At 34.5% G+C, this 27,309-nt stretch overlaps 3 protein-coding genes across 3 annotated transcripts; all 3 read left to right on the top strand.

The window, feature by feature from the left end:
- The first annotated feature begins 330 nt into the window (after positions 1 to 330).
- On the top strand, positions 331 to 1,296 carry LOC117668813 (olfactory receptor 6C74-like). Its single transcript, XM_087893636.1, has one exon. It carries the CDS (start codon positions 331 to 333, stop codon positions 1,294 to 1,296), a length of 966 nt encoding a protein of 321 aa, XP_087749762.1.
- A 16,768-nt stretch (positions 1,297 to 18,064) lies between these two features.
- LOC117668812 (olfactory receptor 2AP1-like) lies at positions 18,065 to 19,003 on the top strand. Its single transcript, XM_034422868.1, has one exon. The coding sequence runs from the start codon at positions 18,065 to 18,067 to the stop codon at positions 19,001 to 19,003; it is 939 nt and encodes a 312-aa protein (XP_034278759.1).
- Positions 19,004 to 26,073: 7,070 nt separating this feature from the next.
- On the top strand, positions 26,074 to 27,033 carry LOC117668811 (olfactory receptor 6C75-like). Its single transcript, XM_034422867.2, has one exon. The coding sequence runs from the start codon at positions 26,074 to 26,076 to the stop codon at positions 27,031 to 27,033; it is 960 nt and encodes a 319-aa protein (XP_034278758.2).
- The last annotated feature ends 276 nt before the right edge of the window (positions 27,034 to 27,309 follow it).

Below are 27,309 nucleotides of genomic sequence, written 5' to 3'. Positions count from 1 at the left end.
AAATACATTCCCTTAAAAAAAAAACATATAGTAAACAGTACAGTCCATTCATCAAATCTGGAAGAAATATTTTAATTCAAAGAAATTAATCCAGCCACAACTATTAGTTATTCAGTGGGGTTTATGTGAATGTGACTTATTAAGGATGAAACTCTCCTTTCCATACTCGGTGGCACATTTTGCTAAAGCTAAACTGAAATGATTGCATCTGCAAAAAATGGTTTTACTTATGTACACTATTTTTAATTAATTCAATATTGGTAGATATTGGGCTATGCCTACATAAACCATACATTTCAAGATCATCAACTTTTGATTTTTTATTAATAGATGCAGTCTATAAAACCTTCAGAATGCCAGAACACAACAAGAATAAAAGAATTCATCCTCTTGGGATTTGGGAATGCTGAAAACCTGAATGCTGTTCTCTTCATCTTATTTATAATCATTTATACTATAACTTTATCTGGGAATCTTCTCATTATTGTATTAGTTGTGACAAAGAACCATCTTCACACTCCTATGTACTTCTTTCTTTCTAATCTATCTGGTTTGGAGATCTGTTACACCTCAGCTATATTACCCAAAATGATGGCCAACTGTCTTACTGAAAAAAAGACAATATCTTTTTGGGGCTGTATACTACAAATACAATTCTTCTTTACTCCAGGAGCTACCGAATGTTACCTCTTGGCAGCAATGTCATATGATCGTTATCTAGCCATATGTAGACCTTTGCATTATGTTACACTTATGAATGACAAAACATGTATCTTGTTAGTTTTAATGTCATGGTTTATAGCATTTCTTCTTATTGCAATTTTGACATCCTTGTTGGCCCAACTCACATTCTGCAAGCAATATGAAATTGACCATTTTTTTTGTGATTTCACACCATTAGTACAACTTTCCTGCAATGACACTTGGATAATTGAAAGTGCTTGTTTGATAACATCATCTATAGCAATTTTACCTACATTTTTCATAACTATCTCATCTTACACTTTTATCATCAGTGCAATTCTGAAGATCCCATCTGTGGATGGGAGACAAAAGGCATTTTCAACCTGTTCTTCCCATCTCACAGTGGTTTCCATTTTCTATGGATCCTTAATATTTGTCTACATTTTGCCAACCACTGGAAAATTCAAAGATATAAAAAAGGGCTTCTCTTTCTTTTATTCAGCTCTTACCCCCATGGTCAATCCCTTCATTTATTGTCTAAGAAACAAAGATATAAAAGAAATTCTCAGAAAACTATTCCTCAAGTTCCGGATATTTTCTGTGTCTCTTTAATATTAGTGCAATATAAATATGTCCTTCAATTATATATGTTGAATGATATTTACTTTGTATTATACAATTTTCCCTGGCTATTTGAGGGACTGCCTCTTTGTGATCACATCTACTACGCATCCCATTAAGTCCTGCAGGATGGTTATGTCAGTTTTATCTGACAGGACAGAGATATGTCTTTTTTACTGTAACTCCTGTTTTCTGGCACATCATCAACTCTTCACACAAGGTTTCCACCACCAAGCTGAGATAAGTCCCAATACTCTTTCAGGATGGCTTAAAATTGTATTGTTTCCAGAAGCTTAGAGAGCCTTAGAAATTCTTAGGGAGCCTGCACAGTAGAGATAGTGTATTTTAATATTGTACATGCTCTTTTCCTACAAACTTGCTTTTATTTATATTTTTAGTTTTTTAACAACTCTGACATTATTTTAACTCTGCTAACCACAGTTACATTCAGTGAAATAGGAAGCTATATAAAATAAATAAATAAATCTCTCCTATTGATATCACATATGTTCTGCTATGTTGAAATAATATTTTATAGTTTTCTAATCCAGCATTACAGAATGTCATTTTTTAAAATGAAGTTTTATGCTTACAGGGTTTGTAAATCATGCCATTATAAGGAATTAATGAATAGCAAGTTCTGTCTTGTCATGCTCTGTCATCATAAGTAACTGCATTTCTTCCTGATAATATCATTATATACTAAAATACTAATATCCTTCTGACACTAATATTTACCCAAGGAAAGAGATTATTCAGATACCTATTTCAGGTGGCTGCCTGCCTCAGATTCCTTAAGGAAATGTATCTGCTTCCATGCACTTTCATTTTTCTATGTTAGAGAAGTAATAGGCTACTATTTTCCTTTGTAGGAATAAGTAAAATTGTATTGGATGTGCATTATTTCGCAGATATCCATGTTTCCCCAAAAATAAGACCAAGTCTTATTTTCTTTTGGGCTCTAGGGCTTAATTTCAGGGATGTCTTATTTTTTTTCATGTATGGGAGGCCCACTTCTGCTTGCTCGTGGTGGGGAAGGAGGTTGTGCAGCATGCCAGTGCTTCTGCCATGAGGTAGGGGTGGAGCTGCCCACGTGCTCTGCACTGGTTTACCTCAGGATACCTGCAGCCAGGCCACACAAGCCCTGACACCTGCAAGACCCTGCATGGCCACTGGCCCACTTCTTTTGCTTGCTTGTGGCCACAACAGAGCAGGAGGCTGAGTGATGCACCGGTGCTGGGGACATGAGGCAGTTGTTGGGACATGGATGGCCTGGTTTGGGGTCCCTGAGATAAGCTGGTGTGGGGTGCATGGGGCAGCCCCTTTCCTCATGTTGGTGGCATCACAAGCAACCAGACAGAATGGGTGAGCAGGCAGATGCTCAGGTGCTTAAGTAAGGGCTTATATTGGGTGCATGCGTAAAAACATGCTAGGGTTTATTTTCAGAATGGTCTTATTTTTGGGAAAATATGGTATGTGTAACAGAATCATGTTAGTAATTTTTTAAAAAGTATGTGTTCAGGCTCGAATTCCATGGATTCTGATCCCTTAAAATTGACCTTCTATTAAAATGCAAAGCACCGAAATCAGAATATTGAACATTGTTCATTTGGGCTCAGAGGTCTTTTACCCGGATGGACTCAATGCTGCTTGGCATCTTCACTACTGCATTAGTACTGTGGCCTCATGCTTCCACTATTGGCATCATTGATTGTCCAGCTTCTGTATTTGTATTAGCATGTCTTGGATGCTTGTAACATCTGGTTGCTGTATCATGAATATTAAATATGTTCAATAAATTTATATATAACAAGTTAAGAAACTGAACTGGGTATATATGAAGATACAACAACAAAGAGCTTAAAAGTTAATATTCCTTTCTTGCATTTTCTTGGAAGTAGTTATGCTGTATGTTCTGTTTCAGGAATCTATATTTAGTGTTACATAAAAATATCACTGGTTTAAAAAGCAAAAGTGCTTATTTGTTTAAAAGTGATGCCTTAATTTTACTTTCTAAAAAAGAATTCAACAATGTTGAATTTATCATTTTAACTATTTTTTTGAAATTCATGGATGTCACCCAAGTTCTCCATTAAGACAAATTAATAACTTGAAACTGAATTAAAAAGAAAAAGTCCAATAGAAATTTATAAATCTTACTGATTAGCTTCTCATCTGTCCCTAATAACATTTTATCTAATTCACGTTGTTCTCTTTGTATTTCATGTTTTTGTATCTTCCTTGTATTTAGATTAGATTAGTGTGTACATCCACCAATCAATATCTCTATTTGGATCCAATTCCAATTCTTGTTTTGATTTCAGTTTTCCTTGTTGTACTATTATATCTCTGTATCTTATTATTTTATTTAATTCTATTAAATTTGGATGTTTTAATGTGAAAGCCAAATTGGCATTTTTGTATAGTGCTGTTTTTTAATTTTCAATCAATTTTGTAATAACACATTTCTTAATATATGTTTTTTGAAATAACTATGTATTTTGTATTTTCCATCCCAAAGGAATGTGTGCCAACCCACTTATAACTCGTGCCATTCAATTGCTAATATTCTTTTGTCCCTTAGTTCTATCTATTCTTTTAGCCATGTTATGCCCGCAGCTTGATAATATAATTCCCATTCTGGGAGTGCTACTCCCAGTTTGTCTTTTGTATCCTGTAAGAGTTGAAGTTTAATTCTTGGTCGCCTTCCCTGCCATATAAATTTGGATGCTATTTTATTTGGTGTTTCAAAAAACTTTTTTTGCAGTTTTATTGGTATGACTTGAAATAAGAATAAGAATTTTGGCAAAATATTCATTTTAATGGTGGTGATCCTTTCCAATAGTAATATCTGCAAATTTCTCCAGTTGCCCAAATCTTTTTTTATCTGTATTACTATTTTGTCATAATTATCTTCTTTAATTGAGGAGGCTCTTGCTGATAGCCAAATCACTAAGTATTTTATTTTCTTAGTTATTTGAATTTGTATAATGTTTTCCAAATCTTTTTCTTGTTTCTTTTTAATATTTTTAGTTATTAATTTTGATTTATTTTTTATTAATCTTAAATCCTGCTACTTCTCCAAATTCTTCTAACTTCTTGAGTAATTTTGGTCCTGATTCTAGCGGTTCTTCTACTATGAACACCAAATCATCGGCAAAGGCCTGAACCTTGTATTCTTCTTTCTTTATCCTTAGACCTTTTATTTCTTGATCTTCTCTGATCTTTTTCAAGAGCATCTCCAGCATTAATATATACAAAAGTGGAGAGAGTGGGCATCCCTGTCTTACCCCTTTTGTTATGCCAAATTGTTCTGTGATGTCATCATTCATGATTACTCTTGCCGTATGTTTTGTATAGATTTTCCCTATCATTTTTTCAAATTTTGTCCCGAATTGGATAAATTTTAGTTGTCCCATTAAAAATTTCCAATTCAAATTATCAGATGCCTTTTGGGAATCAAGAAAAACAAGTGAAGCTTGTTTTTCCGGGTGTGATTCATAGAATTCTAATGTGTTTACTATTATTCTCATGTTGTTTTTGATTTGTCGGCCTGGCAGAAATCCATTATGGTCTGGATGTATATGATTGTTCAATACTTTTTTGATTCTTTCCTTTATAATTACTGCAAATATCTTATAGTCAGTGCTTAGTAAGGAAATTGATCTATAATTTTGTATTAGATGATGATCTGTATCTTCTTTGGGGATAATCGTAATTATTACCTCTGTCCAAGTTGTCGGGATTTTTGCATGTTTCAGAGCATCATTGTATAATTCTAACATTGTTTCTCCCAATATTTCCTGTAAATTTTTATATATTTCCACCGGTAGCCCATCTGGACCTGGTGTTTTATTATTTTTTTGCTTTTTCAGTGCCAATTCGAATTCAAGTTTAGTTATTGGCCTATTTAATATTTCCTTTTGTTCTTCTGTAATTTTTTCCATTTCTGATCCTTCTATGTATTGTTTTATTTTATCCTCCTCTATTTCTTCATGTTTATATAAATTTGAAAAAAATGTTTGAATAATTTTCTTTTTAGCTTCTCCTCTGTACTGTATTACTCCATTTTCGTCTTTGAGTTGATATATCATTCTTTTATCTTTTTCTTTTTTCAATTTGTATGCTAGCCATCTACCTGTTTTATTCGCAAATCTGAAATAATTTTGTTTTGTCATCTGTATTTTCTGGGCTACTTCCTTTTGAGTTATCAGATTTATTTTATGTTTGGTTATATTCCATTCCTCTCTTACTTTTTTATTTTGGAGATCTTCCTGTAATTTATATTTTACTTTTTTAAATTCTTCATATAATTTTTCTTGCTGTTGTCTCCTTTCCTTGTTTTTCTTCCCTATATACACAATTGTCAATCCGTGTATATACGCTTTTGTCGTATCCCAGATATTTTGTAAAGAAGTATCTTCTTTTCTGTTTATTATAAAAAATGATTCTAATTCCTTTTCTAGCATTTGTTTATTGAACCAAAACATATGTAGAGAGAAAGGGTATAAACAAATACCCTTTCTCTGTACGTATGTTTTGGTTCATTGTCCATCTTCTCCATCTTTTTTCCCTGTTCCATTTTATTGGATTATGGTCTGCCCATTCATTTACCCCTATTTCTATTGGTTTAGAAACAATAGAATATTTCTTTCCTTTTTTATTTGTTTTTATTGCTCTTGTAATCTTTTTTGATGTCTACTATAGTGTTGTTATCTCCAATCAAACAAATATTTTCATAATCTAAGTCTATTACTTTATTGTATACTTTTTAAAAAAGAATTCATGTTGGTTTTTTGTGGGGGGCATATATTACTATTAATAATGATTTTTTTTCTTTTGTTTCTAATTCAATCATTACTATTCTCCCCTCCTCGTCTGTGTAGATTAGCTTTGATTTTATCCTTTCTTTTACATAGACCACTACTCCTCTTTTTTTTTTTTTTTTTTGTATCAATGATGTGTATAATTTTCCTAGTTTTGGATTTTCTAGTAATTTTTGGTATCCTTTTTTAATCTGTACCTCTTGAAGACATATCACATCTGCTTCCAATTTTCATAATTTTGTGAATATTTGTGTTCTCTTCTTTGGTGCATTTAATTCTTTTATATTTACTGAGATAAGCTTAATTGCCTCTTCCATTGCCTACTGTTGGTTTTTTTGTGTGTGTGTGTTTCTTGTCTCCATCCACATTCTTGCTTTCGCCCCTTCTCTTTCCTCTTGTTCTTTTTCCTGGCTCTTTCTTATTTCTCTTTCTCACTCCATTTCTTCTATTGGCTCTTCTTCCTGGTTTTTGCTCTCTGTTTCTTCTTTTCTTTCCTGTTCCTCTTCCTGTGTAAAATGCAGATTGTAAAATTCTCTTTCTTTCTCTAGTGTGTCTATTTTATATTTTTTTATCTTGTCACTGTATGGTGTCAGCCATCTAAACATCACTTTATATCTAATCACTTGGGTTGTTAAAAATTGATATTGTTGGCATTGGTTTCTAATACTTCATGGTATTTGTTTTAAAATTATAATTTCTTTGCCCTTGTAAGTCAATGTTTCTTCTCGTGATTTCTTGTATACTTCATCTCTGGTTGTTCGCTTTGAAAATCTGATATGTACTTCCCTCGCCAATTGATGTCTTCTTATATAATTAGTATGTATCTATCGCCAAAACTGAACACTTTAACAACAGAATAATCAGAGAAGCCATCGAGATAGAAAAACACCCACACAGCATGAACAAACGAGACGATACCTCCCGCCTACCAGCCATTTGGAAACCCGCCCTTATTGACAAACGAGTCCCTAACACGACGAATGACACCAGACCCACACTCACGAGAGCCACACAGGATGTCACCACCACACATCCACGCAGAAAGCAGACTCAAACCCACACTGATAATGAGCCACGACCAAGGACCAGAAGCCAGACCGCAGCTGCATCATTAGCCACTTTAAACCCCTCCAATCCATACATGAAGCAGACTGACACCCACCATGAAGAGCTCGCACGGCCACAAACATGAAGCCAAACAACAACAACGCAGCTCACCAGCTCAAATCCCCCTGCAACTCAGACTAAGCTGAGCACAACCAAGCCCCCACCCAAACAGAACACACCCCCAGCCAATCAGAGCACAACCAACCCCCCAGCCAATCAGAGCACAGCCAAGCCCCTAACCAATCAGAACACACCTCCACCCAATCAGAACACAGCCAAGTTCCCACCCAATCAGCTCACACCCCCACTAGCAGTTAAAAGGAAGAGACAGCTGCGATCTCACATTGCTCCTGGAAGCACGAAGCCGAGAACACCAGCCTGAAGATGACGAATGAGACCTACGAATATAGACCTACGAAAAAGAACAATATATGTGTGTTTGTGCATGTGTGTGTGTGTGTACAGTTAATATCTCAGGTTTCTTTCCGTGTAATTGTAAACATATCCTTAAAAGGGTAGTAGTGACGTTTTGACGAAATCACATTCATCATCTTCTGGCTGAAGTTCTCGGTTTGGTTCTTATGGGCAAACTGTGTGATCGTAACTGACGTTTTTCTATGAAAAGAGGCAAAGGTGTATTCTGATTGGTTGACAGTGTTGTTGTATTCTGATTGGCTGATGACGTAGCTGTATTTTGATTGGGTGGAAGCATTGTTGCTATTTTGCACAGATAGAAAGATATCGTCTATTCTGAGAAATCCTAAAAACAAAACCGAGAACTTCAGCCAGAAGATGACGAATGTGATTTCGTTGAAACATCACTACTACCCTTTTAAGGATATGTTTACAATTACATGGGAAGAAACTCGAGATATTAACTGTACACATATATATACCCGTGAAAACTTACATAAACAAATATCACACCTCTACAGAGAGGAGATGTATGAACTTACCAGATCTTATGAGAAGTTAGAGATAAAAAGAACTCGAATACTGTGTGATTTAACATTTTTATGTCACTGTCGTGACCAAAATATAATACCTACTTGCTTTAAATTGAAATTCCATACCTACACAACATCTATCCAACGCATTCTGAGAAAAACTGAAATGGCATTACTTAGAAATGAAATTCATAGCATACCACACACATCTGGAGAAGAAAAACATAGCTAAAAAATTCTTTCAAAAACTTTATTGCCAGGATGAGGTCCCGGAATATCAAATCAAAAAATACCTTTGTAAAACCAATCTCACGCACTTCACAGAAGATCACAGAGAAATGTTAAACCGGCCCATAACAATGCTAGAACTAATGGAAGCCCGCAAAAAACAAAAGAACAATAAGACTCCAGGACTGGATGGAATTCCTACTGAATTCTATAAACTTTGTCAACAATCTATAGACCAAATACTGTTACAAGTTTTTAACGAAGCATTATTGATAGCTGAAATTCCAAAATCCTGGACAGAAACTATTATTACATTAATACACAAAGAAGACTCAGACCCGACGCAAATTAAAAATTACAGACCAATTTCATTACTCAACGTGGACTATAAGCTATTCATGTCAATACTAGCTCAGAGACTCAAAGCAATAATACATAACTATATACACCCAGACCAAAATGGTTTCATACCTAAAAGACAAATCAAGAATAATTTGAGAATGATTATAAATATTCTGGAATACTATGATCAGAAGATAGATAGAGAAATGGCCATAATCCCCCTTGATGCCCAGAAGGCCTTCGACAACTTAAATTGGTCTTTTTTCATAAAACAACTTGAACCAATGAACTGTGGAGAGAAATTTCATAACCTGATCAAAAAAAATTATTCCCAACAAACAGGAAAAATTTCAATAAATGGTGACATGACACAAATTTTTGATATTCAAAAAGGAGTATGACAAGGATGTCCCCTGTCACCGCTAATATTTATAATAGCATTGGAGGTATTATTAAATGAAATAAGGAAGGAACGAGGAAGAAATCAAAGGACTCAAGTTCCGCGGAGAGGAGTACAAATTGCTTGCCTTTGCAGATGACGTAATTTTCAACTTGGAAAACCCAAGACGATCTGGACCCAGACTGATGTTGATGATAGAAGAATACGGGGAAGTCGCGAGCCTCAAAATAAACAAACAAAAAACAAAAATAATGATGAAAAATATGACCCAGACAGAGATTGGAATTAGAAGAACAATTAGGAATCCAAATAGTAAAGAAGATAAAGTATTTAGGTATTTGGCTGACAGCAAAAGCAACCACGATCAAAGAAGAAAATTACACGAAATTACTAAAAGAAATTTAAAAAGACCTGGAAATCTGGAATAGGCTAAAATTGTCATTAATGGGCAGAATCAGTTCAATTAAAATGAATATATTACCGAGAGTACTATATCTATACCAGGTAATACCATTACATCTAGGAAGGGACTTCTTCAAAAATCTCAACAAAATCACAATGACCTACATATGGCAGGGAAAGAAGGCTAGAATTAAGATTAAAGCACTACAAGACACACGAGACAGAGGAGGCCTCGCAGTACCAGACTGGGAGTTATATTATAAAGCAGCCGGATTGACCTGGATCAAAGAATGGATGAGATTAGATGACAAAAGAACTTTATATCTAGAAGGCTTCGATCTCATATGAGGATGGCACGCCTTCCTATGGGATGGACCAGACAAACAACACATGTACTTCCAAAAACACATAATTCGGACCTCACTCTTCAAGATTTGGCAGGGAATCAAGAAAACTTATTATACTAAAATACCAAAATGGTGGTCCCCGATGGAAGCATTGATATTTCCAAATACTCTTGAAATAGGAAAGATGATGTGATACCAAGACTTACTGAATCATGAAGGAGAACTTACTCCAAGACATCAACTCCAAAATGGTGATATAAATATTGATTGGTGGCACTATACTCAAATATATTCAAGATACAATGCAGATAAAATCAAATATGGAATTGCAAAAGATCTGAACGAACTGGACAGAATTCTATTAGGAGCAGACCAGAAAATGATTACTAAAACATATAACTACCTTTTGAGAGACAAATTAATAGAAGAAACAGTTAAACATAACATGATAATGTGGGCCAGGGACATAGGACATAATATTCAATTGGCAGATTGGGAGAAATTATGGAAACAGAACATTAAAATGACAAGAGCCACATCATACAAGGAGAACCTCATTAAAATGTTTTATAGATGGCACCTACCACCAGCCCGACTTGACAAAATACACCCAAACACCCCGGCATTGTGCTGGAAATGTAAAACAAAAAAGGGGACATATTACCACACTTGGTGGAAATGTAGGAAAGCCCAACACTATTGGCAAGATATAAAAAATATTATTGAAGAAATAATGAACATTCAAATAGAAAACAGTCCAGAATTCTTTTTATTTGGCATGATAACGGCACAATATCTTAAGGAAATGAAATATCTTATCATACATATCTTGACAGCAGCAAGACTACTGTTCGCCCAAAATTGGAAATTAGACCAACTCCCATCCAAAGACAAAATCATTGCAAAGATAACAGAGTGTGCTGAAATGGACAGATTGACGCTGGAACTCCAGGAAAAGGAAGAAAGTGAATACTATCTTGTATGGCACTAATGGTATCAATGGCTGGAAAGGAAAATCAGTAAAAATGTAGAGGACAGAAATTAGGGTAAAGACTTACATAAGGAGATGAAATCATAAGAAATCTAAATTTGTACTGTAAAGTTATAATGTTGGAATTAGATATTTAATAATTACTCTTTATTAAAATATATAAGCCCAACGACATATATTCTGTTGATGACAAAAACGTATATGTAGAATGTTAGGTGGGTTTGTAGGTGGTGGGTTTTTTGTTTGTCTTTGTACTGTATTGTATTGTATTGTCTTTATATCTGTGTTTATATTTTAATAATAAAAATATTTTTTTAAAAAAGAAATGAAATTCATAGCAAAAAATTCCTATTAGATCAAGTAAACAAAGATTTATTAACTTTATACTTGAAGATGAGCAATATTATTCACCCCATATTATGGGACAAAATAAAACAGCTTGCCATTTGGAGATCTGAAATAGAATCCAATCATAAAACTTATAGACATTTAAAGAAGCTTAAAAAATTAGAACATAAAAGTTGCTTTTAGGTGGTTTACTAGTGCATAGAATGATGTCACCAACATTCTATGCACTAGTAAACCACCTAAAAGCAACTTATCAAAAGAAGAACAAAAAGCACTACAAGTTTTAAAAAACGATAATAGCATAAGGATATTACCAGCAGATAAAGGCAATGCAACGGTAGTAATGAACACAGTAGACTATGAAAAGAACTGTCTGACTTACTTCAAGATGCCACATATAAATCCATAAACACAGACCCAACAACATATCTAGAAAAAACCACGAGGATAAAGATAAAACCAAGTACTATAAGTAAAGAAATCCAACAAACAAGAGAAAAAATCATCAAAATGTCCAAAACTGTATGGCCTCCCAAAAATACACAAAGATGGAATACCTCTTAGACCCATAGTAAGTTCCATAGGCTCACCGTTACAAAATCTAGCCAAATACCTAGCAAAATATCTACAACCTTATTCAGAATCTGCTGCTTCATATGTACAGAAATCATACCATTATATACAAATAATGAAAAAGCAACACATAAAAGAAAATGACTTACTTGTAAGCTTCGATGTTGTATCACTATTCACGCAAATACCTGTCAAAGAAGCCCTGTCATCAATTAAAAACAAATATCAACTACCGAAACATATCACAGATTTAACAGAACATTGTTTATCCAACACATATTTCATACACAGAGGACAGAGATATAAACAAATAGAAGGTGCACCAATGGGATCACCATTATCACCGGTTATCGCTAATCTTTTCATGGAAGAATTCAAAACCAATGCCTTAAAAAAAAGTATTAACAAGCCAAAATTGTGGCTTAGATATGTTGATGACACTTTTGTGATCTGGCCACATGGAAGAGATAAACTGGAAAACTTCTTAGTATATTTGAACAGCCTCCATCCCAAAATAAAGTTCACCATGGAGATAGAATCAGAAAATCAGTTGCCTTTCCTTGATGTATTAATTTATAAAAAATCTGATGGCACCTTAGGACATACCATCTATCAAAAGAAGACACATATAAACTGCTATCTCAACGCCAAATCACATCACCATTCAGCACAAATAAACTCTGTTGCCAAAACATTAACCACAAGAACTAAACATCTGGCTGATGAAGCACATTTACAAACAGAATTATATACATTAACTAACGTACTGACATCAAATGGGTTCTGTAAAATCATCAGTATGATCCAGCATGCAACACCCAAACAGAAGAGAAATCAACAAGAGGAACAAAACAATGGGAAAGCCATCTTGCCCTTTATAAAAGGAACAATGGATAAAATTAGCAAAATACTACATAGACACAACATCAAAACCATATTTTGCACAGATAGAAAGATATCATTTATTCTGAGAAACCCTAAAGACAAAATAGAATTAGAAGACCAGGGCATATACGAAATCCCATGTGCTTCCTGCCCCTCAACATATATTGGACAGACCAACAGAAGAATGAGTGTGTGCATCGAGAAACATAAAAATTCAGTACAAAAGAAAGAACACACATCATCATTAGTACAACACATAAATGCCACAGGACATAATATTAATTTTAATAACACAAAAACAGTTGCAAAAATAGAACATCTCAATGGCAGAATAATCAGAGAGGCCATTGAAATAGAGAAAAGACCATATTGTATGAATAAACGTGATGACACTTTCCATCTGTCTACTATTTGGAAACCTGCTCTCATAGACAGACAAATCTTAACACAAAATATAAACCATAGATCAAAGATTCATCATAATGCCTGTGTTGCCACCATTTCCAGCATAACTTATCCATTAACCCACAACCAAGGAACAGCGCTTCCACCCAATCAAAATACAGCTACATCATCAGCCAATCAGAATACAACAACACTGTCAACCAATCAGAATACACCTTTGCCTCTTTTCATAGAAAAACGTCAGTTACGATCTCACAGTTTGCCCATTAACTGTACACACATATATACCCGTGAAGACTTACATATCTATATGTCTTTGGTTATTTGGGTTTTCTCCCACGTAAAATTGGAGGTTTCTTGGCAATGTTTCGATGAAGTCAAATTTTACGCGGGAGAAAACCCGAATAACCAAAGACCTACATACAAACACCCGCGAAAACCTCAGAAAACATATATATATCACACACACACACACACACACACATACATACACACATATTTCTATAAGTTTTTCTTATTCAAAAACAATTTTGAATACACACAACTTTATATTCTCTATAAATTTCAACTTAATCTGAATTCATCCAGTATACAATATAATCAAGTAATAATTTGCAGTATATTTAATAAATACAATTTATTTAATTTACTTTTATACTGCTCCCCCCCCATATATTACTATAACTCACTTATTGTCTTATCATTCATTCACTAATTCTTTATCTCCTATAACATTCCTCTCTTTCAAATGTGGTAAGATAACACTACAATAATTAACTATAAAATTAATACATTATTTTTTTCTTACTTTACTGCTTATGTATCTATATTTCTGTATAAATAAATATATATTTTCTTCTTCTTTTTCCTTTCTTTGTCTAGCTTTTCCTTTCACTGATTTTACTTCTTATAGTTTTCTGTCGTGCTGTTGCATCAGTCTCTTTCAGTCTTTTTCAAATCTTTATCTCCACCGTCAAGACCATCTATGCGTTTCTCTTCTTTTCTTTCTTTTTACTTTTTGTATCTCAGTTTTTACAGTCACCAGTCACAATTTAGGTTTTTCAGAATTTTCAGATTTAGATTTCTTAACTACTTCTTTGCCTCATAAAGTAGTTTTGGTTTCTCCAGTCTTTTCTCACTCTCTGGTTCCCTCTGTCTCAGAGGTCTTATCTCCACCACTAATCCTCCTCTCATTCTGCTGTTTCACTCTTTGGGATTCTCCTTCGCTCACACTAATCTATTTTTGCATTTCATGCAGTGCTCCCCTCCGAATCCATCACCACTTTGTAGAACTTGTCCATCCTTTCGCATCTTCCTCATTCCGTGCTTCCGATTCTCCATTTTTTCCATCTCCTTCTTCTGGGTTCATTTTGTCTGCCACTAGAAACTGTTTTCTCCACTTTTCACTTCCCCTCTATATGGCCACCATCGTTCCTATTCTGCCTTGCAGGCCAACTTTCTCTCCACCAGTTTCAAGGGGATTAGTCCCTTGTCCTTCCGGGCGATTGTGTGTCAACCAGGGGCTTCAGCTCTTCCCCTTTTATTTCCTGATCTCTACGGGATCAAGAATGCATTATAAGGGCTCCTGATAAAGAGTTTTTGGGTTTCAGATATGGCGCCCCATTTCCTCTCCACAATGGTGTCACCACCGGAATTTCTACAGCAATACAAAATGGAGGAGGAGATAGTGAAAGACACAATGATTAAATGGGCACAGAAATTTAATTATACAATAGATTTGGAGAGATGGGAAACTATGTGGCAAGTAAATTCAAAATTAACATTATCCATGGCAAACAAGGAAAACCAGCTGAAGATGTTTTACTGATGGCATCTTCCACTACCAAACTTGCAAAGATGTTCCCAAATAATACTTCAACCTGTTGGAAATGTAAAAAAAACTCATGGAACGTATTATTATCTATGGTGGACATGCCTGACAGCAAAAAAAAAAAAAAAAAGGAAAAATATAAAGAAATGGCTAGAAAAAATAATAGATCAACCAATTGAAAGAAAGTTGGAAATATTCTTGTTAGGAATATTCACAAGAACATACACCAAAGAAATAAAATATCTGATCATAACTGCTGCACAAATATCATATGCACAAAATTGGAAACAGGAAAAGACACCATCAGACGAAGAAGTGATAGAAAAAGTTTTAGAATGTGCCAAGATGGACAAATTAACAAAAGAAATTAAAGAAAAAGAAGAAACAGATTACTATATAATTTGGAACAAATGGTATGAATGACTTGAGTCTAGAAATAAAGAATAATAAATATAGGAAAGAATTTAAAAGTATAAAATATGTATATAACAAATGTATAAAAATGTTAAAAATTAAGATTATTAGTGTTAGAAAATACAATGTAATCAAAGAAAAAGGGACAATGTAGAAAATGAAATAGTAATAGAGATATGGGAGGATAGATGCAAAATGGAAAGAAGACCACGAAGAAACACTGTTGAAAAAAGAGGAGATATTTATATGTTGTACGTTATGTGATTATCATATTGTGTCATAATAAAATACTATTAAATTTAGAAAAAAAGAAAAAAAGAAAAAGTCCAACATTTCAATGCTGAATTGGTAGACTTAAGTAGAAAAATCTCCTTTCCCAGTTCTACAGATACAACTATCCTTCCCCTTGATTGCAATAGCACTTAGATGCATATACTGCTCCACATTGCTTTACAGCATTCTCTGAGTGGTTTGCAATGTCAGCATATTGCCCTCACCAATCTCTATCCTCATTTTATCAACTTCAGAAGGATAGAAACTTGAGTCAACCTTGAGCCCTGTCAGGATTAAAATTCAGATTGTGGGCAGAGTTAGCTTGCAATATGCATTCTAACCACTGGACTACCAGGCTTCTTCACTGATCTTTCTCATTGACCAACAGGGAAAAGAATATGCTAACTAACTCCCTCCAACTGATACTCTCTCTGGATTGCATGCAACCATTCACCTTTAAATGTACAGGTTCACCCATCCTAGAATCAGTCTTTCCAGTTACCCTGGGGCACTGTCTTCCTACGCTGGTGCTCACTATCCAGTCCTCTCCGAACTTCCAGCATCACCTTCTTGGGATTGTTCTCAGGCCTGTCCTAAGGGCACTGGGCTTCTCCTGCAGTCTTGAGTCCCAGTTCCATTAGTCCTTGGCCCCTGTAGTTGTCACCACAATTAAGCCTCCAGGTCTGATATCTAGCCCTCAGTTCTGACTCTCTTCTGTTCACTAGTTCTGCAACTTTACTGTCTTATTGCTGATGCTATGGACCAATTTTGGATTTCCCTGCTCTGCCCTAGTTTCCACTGTTGACTCTCTGCCACAGCCACTGCCCTTATCACCCTTGGTCTCAATGTGGAACCCATGAAGCTCAGCACAGTTCCAGCTCCAGCTCTGACTCCAGTTCCAACTCTGGCCCTAGCTCTGGCTTCATCTTGGGCTTCGGCTCCAGCTCCAGCTCCAGCTCCAGCTCCAGCTCCAGTTCCAGCTGGCTTCAGCCCTGGTTATGATCATGGGTATAAATCCAGCCCTTCTCTGCAACCTCAAGTGGCAGATCCTTGCCCTGGCTGTTGCTGAGCCAAGTCTGTTGTTTTGACACTGTTACTATTCTATTGACCTTATGCATTGTCAGGCAGGGACATATTAGGCATATGACAAGTGCACCACAGGGAGAGTGACCCCCACATGTTATTCTTCAATATTGAGGGTAGATTATTAGGAGCCTCACACTAGGCATTCAGCATCTTGGTTTTGGATCTATAAAAGTGCCTGTTAAAGCTTTGAAGAATCCTGTAAAGTGGAATAAAAAAAGGATCGAAGAGAAATCAAATCCTACAATAATAAATGAGTTAATTATTAAGTTTGTTGAAAGTAAAAAAAAAAAGAATATAAAATTTGTTTATTTGATCAGAACTGCAGAAATTTACCTGCAAAGTTCTGACAACACTTTACATCCTTTTTGCTGACACCAGGATTGAAAGAAATAATTTTTTATGGTTCTTATAACCTTTCTTTTATTGTAAATATTGGATAGAATTATTGGACTAGATTATTTATAAATTGTACATATGTTGTGCAATTAAAAATCATAATTGAAAATTATGTGTTTCATTGAAAATATTACATTTTTAAAACTTCCTTAACATTTCCAGATTCTGCTGGAAATATTAAGAAAAGAAAGTAGATAAAGATACAGGAGAAGAAGAAAAAACCCTTTTATTACTTTCTTACTCCTTTCTCTTACCACCTCTAAATTTTCATTTCCACTAGGCAAATTATCTTCTGAAAGCAATTTTTTCTCTTGGGACTATTCTGATTATTTTGTCCTTAGTGTAGGTTCATTCCACTGAGAACAACAGAAAGCCACAACTGAGTTAAATGATTATATTTAGTAGCCAATAAAAAAATGATTGTTTTTTTAAATGCCACATTCTTTGAAGAATTATTTTTGTGACACCTGAACATTAGAACTTCACCTTTCAAATCAAGAATCATAGGTATTTCATTATTATTATCTTTTTATCTTTTCTATCAGCAGAAATGACCTTGAAAAGTATGTTTTTATTTCAAGATTTAAGCTAAGAAAGTTTTAAAATGTAATATTTTCAATGAAACACATAATTTTAAATTATTGTTTTTAATTTCATGACGCATGTGCAATTTGTAAATAATTGAGTTCATTAATTCTATTTGGAGGAAATATTTAAAATAAAAGAAATTAACATAGTCCTGGCTATCAGTACTTCATAATTTCTGTGGGTCTCATGTGAATGTGATTTAATGTGGAGGAAGCTCTATATTTTTGTGGAATTAATGCAAATTTTGCTGCATCCCATGGAAAATGAATATATATGTAAATGTTTTTTTTTCATACATTGCATCAATTTCATAGGAACCTACATGGACCATAAATTTCCAAATCCACAACATATGACATTTTACTAATAGATGAAGTTTGAAAAACCTTCAAAATGGCAGAACACAACACAAATAAAAGAGTTCATCCTTCTTGGATTTGGGAACACTGAGAACTTGGATATTGTTTTCTTCTTATTATTTCTAATCATTTATAGTATAACACTATCTGGAAACCTTCTCATAATTATACTGGTTATGATGGAGAAGCATCTTCACACTCCTATGTACTTCTTCCTTTCAACTCTAGCCTGTTTGGAAATCTGCTACACCTCAACAATAATACCTAAAATGCTGGCCGCTTTTCTATCTGGAAAGAAAACAATTTCTCTTTGGGGCTGTATTTTACAGATGCATTTCTTTTCCACTTTAGGAGCTACTGAATGTTACCTTTTAGCAGCAATGTCTTATGATCGTTATCTAGCCATATGTAGACCCTTGCATTATGTCACACTTATGAATGACAAAACATGTATTTTGCTGGTTTTAACATCAGGCATAATAGGATTTCTACTTATCACAGTTTTGACATCCTTGTTGACACAACACGTATTCTGTAGTCAATACAAAATTGACCATTTCTTTTGTGATTTCACACCCTTAATACGTCTTTCTTGCAGTGACACTTGGGTGATTGAAAGAGTTGCTTTGATAACATCATCTTTAGGAATTATACCTACATTTTTCATAACTGTCTCATCTTACGCTTTTATCATCCGAACAATTATGAAAATCCAATCTGTGAATGGGAGACAAAAGGCGTTTTCCACCTGTTCTTCCCATCTCACTGTAGTCTCCATTTTCTATGTCTCCTTAATGCTTGTCTACATTATGCCAACAACTGGCAGATTCAAAGATATGAATAAGAGCTTCTCTTTCATGTATTCCATTCTAACCCCCATGGTCAATCCCTTTATTTACAGTTTGAGAAACAGAGAGATAAAGATAATCATTAGAAACACTCTGTGCTAAGGAGGTTTTTTGGTGGGGATAATTGATTATGTGTGTGTATTTGTGCACCCAAGCTTTTGTGTGTCTGTCTGTGTTTATCTGTGTATTTGTCTTTCAGTCAGTCTTGTCTCCTGGTAACTATATGACTAGAAATAATGGTTTTCCCAATTTCCATTACAATATCTTTAACCATACCATCAAAATACCGTCCATAAATATTGGTATATAGCATAGATATCCTTCCAATTATAGTTATATTCATTTCTATGAATAAATGATTTTTATTTACAATGAATTTGATCATTTGGAATAACTTCTTGCCTTCCGCAGTTTAAATTACTAGAATGTGTTTCATCTTTGGTTTCAACTTTTATGATTCTGTGTTAAGATTCTTTTCTATTCATGTCTATTTCAAAACTAGTGTAACATTCTTCACTGTCAAATAGCTACATGTACAAATGCAGGTGGTAAAAATGTAATTTTTCCTTTCACTGGAGTGTCAGAAACAATGTGCCTGCCCTGTTGAGATTGAAGTTGGAGCACTTCACAAATTAATATAAGCCTAAACAGGCACTTAATCTATTTTTCTACCTTTTTTGGGCTGTCACTTCTTTGGTAACTTTTGTAGAAAAGAAATAGACAAAAATGTTTATTTATTTATTTTTTTGGATACTTAAGGTTTGTAAAATATCTTTTTAAAAATATATGTTAAATACAATACCAAATAAACATAATGTAATTAATTTATTTTTGTTGGTGAATCCTTATTTGAATATTAGAGTATCTGAGAATGCCACATGAAGTTAAACAGTCACATAGTGTCACATACCATTACACATTTGATAAAAGGGTTTCTTAGAAATGTCTTTTATTGATGTTGTAAAATTGAATACGGAATAGTTATTGCATTAGCTGGAAAAGATTCAGTATTCATAACTTACAGCTCAGTAAGGTTTTTTTTCCTTAATGAATCTTTAAGCAGGTATCAAATGAAGCATTATGTACAATACAAAAAAGGCATAGAAGCAGAATGGATTATCATATTATGTACAAATTTTGCAAATATTAAAAAAAAGTGTATGAATCTGAAAAATATTTTTTTTAAAATACAACTTCTCATGTTCAGTTTGAAGAGTTCACAAGGTGAAGAAATGACCTGATCTACTGATTTAAACTATACAAACTATTATTTTTTTTAGGAAATTGACTGCGAGAGTAACACCTAACTAATTAACCAACGACAATGACTGCAAATGGAAAAAGATACAGGCAGAAACCAGATTAAATAAGATTTTAATTGTAATTATAGATAGTTAAGATCTATTAATAAAATAGGGTACATACATAACAATTGCAGCTTGAGTTGGATTCCTTTTTTTTTTTTACAAGTTTTTTATTTTTTTACAAACATATCAAGGCGTGAACAGTGTGGCACCTGGATGTCATATATTCTAACACAAATAAAACTAGTAGAATTAATCATAATTATTACATTCAATCAACTGTATGTTTCTAATAATGATACACATTTATATTAAGTTACAGTTTGTCATTATTCAATTATTCCATGTTTGATCTTGTTATTGCTTTTATTTTATTATATAAAGATGTATACATTACTATTCCCCCTTCTCTTATTTCTATCTCTTATTCTAACTTTTAATCATGTCACCCTTTATTAAAATATATTTTCTTTCTATCCTACCTAACTTCTGGTCATGTCACCTATCTAAAAAAAGAAAAGAAAGAGAGAGAAAAGGAAAAGCAAATCAGAACAACAACAACAAAAAGAAATCATCTATCCAATGTCTCTTGCCCGTTTCAATACTTTAATTGCTATGCTTTTTTTGGATTGTCTCCCATATTCCTCTCTTGAACCTTTATCTCTGTCTGCATCTGCTTCTTGGCTGTTCAATCTAGGTATTTCTCCCACCTCTACCCTCTTCCTCTGCCTAGTTTCCAAAATTTCTGCCCAGGTCCCTATCTCTCTTTCAAAAGTATTTTCCAACTCTCTTAATATATTTACCCCTGTTTTAATTCATCAGTCATTGTTGTCTCCTCTTTGTCTTCTTCTTCCTCCATTTCTTCTGTTGACTCCTCCCTTTTCTGGGCGTCTTGCAGGGATGAAATGCTCCCGGTTCAGACTGGATTGCCTGATCCAGTAGTGATAGCGGCGGGTTGTTTCAGAGAACCGGTAGCAAAAATATCTGCACACACACACCCATGCGCAGCTGAGCCACGCAATCATCAAAAGCTTTTTTTTAAAAAAAAAATTAAAAGCATTTTTTCTACAACCTCTTCAGCTGAAAAAATAGTTTTAAAAGTTAAAAAAAAAGCCTCTGATGATTGCGCGGCTCAACTGGGATTGTCAGAGGCTTTTAAAACCATTTTTTCTACAACCCTTCAGCTGAAAAGGTTGTAAAAAAATGCTTTTAAAAGCCTCTGCCTATTAGGCAACTCAGCTGGGATCATTAGAAGTTTTTTTTTTTTTTAAGTCTTTGCCGATCAGGCATTTCAGCTGGGATTGTCAGAGGCTTTAAAAAAAAAAAGCCTCTGCCGATCCGGCAACTCAGCTGAGATCATCAGAAGCTTTTTTTTTTTTAAGCCTCTGCTGATCAGGCAACTCAACTAGGATCTTCAGAGGCTTAAAAAAAATGTCTCTGAGGCGACTCAGCTGGGATCATCAGAGGCTTTTAAAAGCATTTTTTTTACAACTTCTTTGGCCTAAGAGGTTGTAGAAAAAATGGTTTTAAAAGGTAAAAAAAAAAAAGTTGGCCATGCCTACTCAGTCATATTACCCCCCCCCCCACCAAGCCACGCCCACAGAACTGGTAGTAACAAATTTTACATTTCACAATTGGTGTCTTGTTTCTTAGTCATCACCCTTCATATGGTATTTTCCATTCTTTCCATAATCTCCTTATATCCTTTCTCCATGATGTCTCCTTCGAAATTCTACTCATTTCTTCCTTATAAAGCATCTTATTTTGTTTTAGAAACTTCAACTTTTGTCCATCAGTCCAAGAACTATTTATTTAGTCCTTAAATTGCCCTTCAAGGAGGATACTAGTCCCAATTCTTTATATCCCATACGTAAACAATCAGTTCCATTTAGATATTCCCAGATGTTATCAAAAGTCTCTTTGCATCCCTATTCAATCTTCTAGCATAACATTCAGGGGGTCCCTTTAATTAAATAGCTTCCTTATTTCCTTATTTTCATATTTGAGTTTTTATTTTATTTTATTCTTAACTATCCCATGACTACTGGAGTTGGATTTTTAATAATATTATCTTATGTCGTTAGTAAATAAAACAATTGTACATACAGAAATGTGTGGTTTTTGAGACTTTATGTTGTATAATTGTGAGTTTGGGAATCCATTCATTTTTTTCTGATCCAAATGGACTTAGACATCTTGGTGTTATTTTTCCTACATAGCAATTGAGGAGTGAACAAGCAAGGCATAACAAAATGAACTAATATGTTTGGTAACATATCTACTCTTTGAATAGTACACCTGTTATCAATCAGGATACAGAGATGGAGTTAAGAATCTAAAAAATGGAATCAATTCTTGGACATTCCAATTTACCTCATGGCAACCTGGATTACCTGTGCAGAGAGATATCTGGGAAAATAGAAAAAAAGAGGAAATAAACAGCTATCAATTATTTGTATTTAATACAAATAGATGAACTATTTATTTTCAGTCAGGCATTTAATGTCTTTTGATTTAACGAAACCATTGGGAGTTAACACTAGTGATATGGGAGTAATTATCTCCAAAGTTTAATTTTTTAAACCTTAATAATTGTTTGTTTAAATAAAATGTAAATGAACATTTTTCAATTCATTGAAAGGGTATATCCATATATCATATTGGAATTTAGTATAATACAGACATAATCAATAGTACAAAATCAAACTAATATATTAGATTTTAAAAGAGGTGATTTTAACAAATTTAGAAAGAGCTTGGAAAGGATTCCATAGATGAAATCTTAAAGTGGAAAACAACTCAAGAAACTTGGGAAACTCTGAAAAATGTAATCGTAAAAGTCCAGTCCTCCACAATACTGCTGGGGGGGAAAAAAAAGAAAGAAAGAAATCAACCAACAAGCATGGTTGCATAAAGAACTCTCTGATAAACTGAAATACAAAAAGGACAAGTATAAAAAATGGAAGGACAGACACATGCACAGAAGCATTTTGATAATGTTGGGGTTGGTGGGCAGAGCTTCCCACTGGTTTTACTACCGGTTCTATAGAACTGGTGCGAACTGCGGGCAACCCACCACTGCTACTCATGGTCATTCATGCCCTAGTCACTTCCTGTTTTGACTTTGCAATGTACTCTACATGGGACTGCCTCTAAAAAATATCTGGAAGCTCCAGTTGGTGCAAAATACAGCAGCCCGCATAGTTTTGTGCAGATCTCAGTGTGCACATTTATCACCTCTCCTGTGGGAGCTGAATTGGTTGCTAATTTACTTCTGGGTGCAATTCAAGGTGCCGGTTGTCATCTTTAAAACCCTTCATAGTTTGGGAGGTATCATCTGAGGTATCATCTCTTGCTGGTCACATCTACCTGATCCACTAGAACAGGAAGGCAAGGAATGGTGTGGGCCACATCCCCTAAGGAGATACACAGCTCCTTAGACTCACAGCTAAGATTAGAGCAACATCTGACAGCTGTGGTTAGGGGGACCTTTGCACAGGTTTGCCTAGTGCACCAATTGCGACCCTACTTGGATCAGGAGGCTCTCCTCACAGTCACTCATGCCCTTGTCACTTCACAGTTAGATTATTGCAATGCGCTCTACATGGGGCTATCCTTGAAAAGTGTTCGGAGACTACAGTTGGTCCAGAACGCAGCTGTGTGAGAGCTGTCGTGGGTGCACCTAGGTACACCCACATTACACCAATTGTCCGTGAGCTGCACTGGCTCCCTATTGGTCTCTGGTCATAATTCAAGGTGTTGGTTATTACCTTTAAAGCCCTACATGGCTTAGGGCCAGGTTATCTTCGAGACCACCTTCTGCCGCATAGCTCCCAGTGACCAGTAAGATCCCACAGAGTTGGTCTCCTCCAGGTCCCATCATCTAAACAATGCTGGCTGGCGGGCCCGCGGGGGAGGGACTTCTCTGTGGCTGCCCCAGCTCTCTGGAACCAGTTACCTCCTGAGTTCCAGATCATTCCCACCCTATTGGCCTTCCGAAAAGCGGTGAAGACCTGGCTTTTTTGGCAGGCCTGGGGCCATTGATCTTGCTCTTGTGATCTGGCGAGATCCGGCCATGAATGGTGTGAATGAATTTTTAATGTTTTTAATTTTTAAATGTTTTTTATAATGATTTTTTAAAATGTATTGTGAGCCGCCCTGAGTCTTCAGAGATGGGTGGCATATAAATTGAATTAATTAAATTAAATTAAATTAAATAATTAAATTAAATTAAATTAAATTAAATTAAATTAAATTAAATTAAATTAAATTAAATTAAATTAAATTAAATTAAATTAAATACATCTGGTGGGACCCAAAAAAGGGCCTTCTCCATGGTAACTCCCTGTCTCTGGAAATCATCCTTCCAGAGATTAGTCTGACCCTGACTCTAACACTATTTTGGTGTGCCTTGAAGACATGATTTTGCCAGTGGGGCTGGGGAATCCAGAGTGGGATGGAACCCATTAAATGGCTGGTATGAATATGTGTTGTCACTAGGAAGGGAGTGAGAGGGGTATTATTTTATTATTTTTCTCTTTATTGTTTTTATTTTTATTTCTTTTATGTAGTCATTTTATGTCCTTGTAAGCTGTCTTGAGTCACCATGTGTGAGTAGGCAGCAGTATAAATTTTCTAAATAAATAAAAATAAATACATAAATTAGGGATGACATGATAGCAGTGTTCCAATATTTGAGGAATTGCTACAAGGCGTCAACCTATTATCCAAAGCACATGAAGGAATGACAAGAAGCAGTGGATGAAAACTAATTAAGAAGACATCTAGAACTAAGGAGAAAACTATGATTTAATTTAATCACTAGAAAATGGGAAGGACATACCTCATGAGTCCATTTCTGCACTGCCAACCTAAATATTTTCTTAGCGCTAGAGTAAGCCCTCCTGTGGCCTGATTTTTGTTTGAGTTTTATATGCTGAGAAAGATCAGGTTCTAAAATTTAGAAGAGAATTCTGGATATTATCAGCAGTTGGTCAAATCTCCTGGAAAATTATACCATCAGAACTCTTTATTCTTGTGAGGTTTTCTTCCTCTCTATCTCTCTTTCCAACTCTCTTTTTCCAAACCTTCATTTCCCTGAAGCCAATTATCTTCTAGAAGCATCCCCCCTCTCTCCTGGGACTATTCTGGTTGTTTTGCACTTAGTATAGCTCCATACCATTGAGAACAAAAGAAGGATGCAACAGAGGTGAACAAAATGATAGCCTACGAAGACTTAATAAAACACTATTTCTTTTAAAATGCAACATAGTTGAATACTAAACGTAAACTGGGACATTGGAACATCATTTGAGAACCAGAACCTTAGGTATTCTGCTTATGTGTTTTTCATTTCATTATTAGTATTTTCTATAAGCAGAAATAATACTTGAATTTAAATTGTTATTTAAATATTTAATTTTTAAACAACAATATTTACAATTAAATTAATGATTTTCATGTCTGTTAATTGTTATTGTGTCACTAGCATATATTTTGTATATTATTTATTGTTAATTGTTAATCTGATACTAGCATATACTGCAATAAGAATACTTTTTTTCTTTAAATCCAACACATTTGTAAATAATCTAGTCCATTAATTCCATTTCGGGAAAATGTTTCCAAACAAAAAAAACCAATGTAGTCCTGACTATAATTTCAATTGGTCTCATATGAATGTTCTACATTTTTTTTGTGTGTGGAATCCATGTAAATTTTGCTACAACTCATGAAAGGGGAGAAAATGTGTGCAAAAATTGTTTCATAGAAATAAAGAAGTTCTGACTTTATACAAACCTGACAGATAAATATGCTTATATGTTCCAAATACTTCCAGATAATGAATGCTTTATGTCTTATTAATAGATGCCGCTTGAAAAGTCTTCAGAATGGCAGAACACATCAAGGATAAAAGAGTTTATTCTTCTTGGATTTGGGAACACTAAAAACTTTAATCCTCTCCTCTTCATATTATTTCTAATAATTTATACTGTAACATTATCTGGAAACCTGCTCATAATTACATTGGTTGTGATGGAAAAGCATCTCCAAACCCCTATGTACTTCTTCCTTTCTAATCTCTCCTGCTTGGAGATCTGCTACACCTCAGTTATAATACCTAAAATGCTGGCCACTTTTCTTTCTGGAAAGAAAACAATTTCTCTTTGGGGCTGCATTTTACAAATGCATTTCTTTTGTACTCTGGGAGCTACAGAGTGTTACCTCTTGGCAGCAATGTCATATGATCGTTATCTAGCTATATGTAGACCCTTGCATTATGTCCTTATCATGAACAACAAAACATGTATCTTGCTAGTTACTGTATCTTGGATTAATGGTTCATTTCTTATTACAATTTTAACATCCTTGTTGACCCAACTCACATTCTGTAGCCAATACAAAATTGACCATTTCTTTTGTGATTTCACACCCCTGGTAAGACTTTCTTGCAGTGACACTCGGATGATTGAAAGTGTTGCTTTGATAACATCATCTGTAGGACTTTTATCTACATTTTTCATAACTGTTTCATCCTATGCACTTATTATTAGAGCAATTCTAAAAATTCCATCTCTGGATGGGAGGAAAAAGGCATTTTCCACTTGTTCTTCCCATCTTACTGTAGTTTCTATTTTTTATGGATCTTTAATGTTTGTTTATATTTTGCCAACCACTGGAAAATTTGAAGATATGAAAAAGGGCTTTTCTTTTGTATATACAGTTCTTACCCCCATTGTCAATCCCTTCATTTACAGTTTACGAAATAAAGATATAAAAGAAATCCTTAGAAAAGAATTCTTCAAATATGGGAAATTTTCTCATTAACATCAAGAGATAGTTTGAAAATATTTTCATTATAGGTATTCAATCATTTTATTTCAAATGATTTCTAGAAACAGTTTTCCCCTTAGTCATGAATATATTAATGTATTTATTGCTGGAGAAAGAAATATTCAGTAAATATTTATTCAGTCCAATTGTGCCTCTTGGTTCCTTTGGTTCATGGGATGTCACTTTTTAACAGTAAAATTTTGTGGTTTGTCACTTGTTAATTTCAAACCACTGCATTATGAAGTATTAATAAGTAATAGGTTCTACCTT

Source organism: Pantherophis guttatus, chromosome 4 (genome assembly GCF_059756535.1).
Source record: "Pantherophis guttatus breed Tessera chromosome 4, ASM5975653v1, whole genome shotgun sequence".
In the NCBI taxonomy this organism is placed as follows: domain Eukaryota; kingdom Metazoa; phylum Chordata; class Lepidosauria; order Squamata; family Colubridae; genus Pantherophis; species Pantherophis guttatus.
Note: the sequence above shows the minus strand (reverse complement) of the source record. Positions and strands in the feature narration are given on the sequence as shown.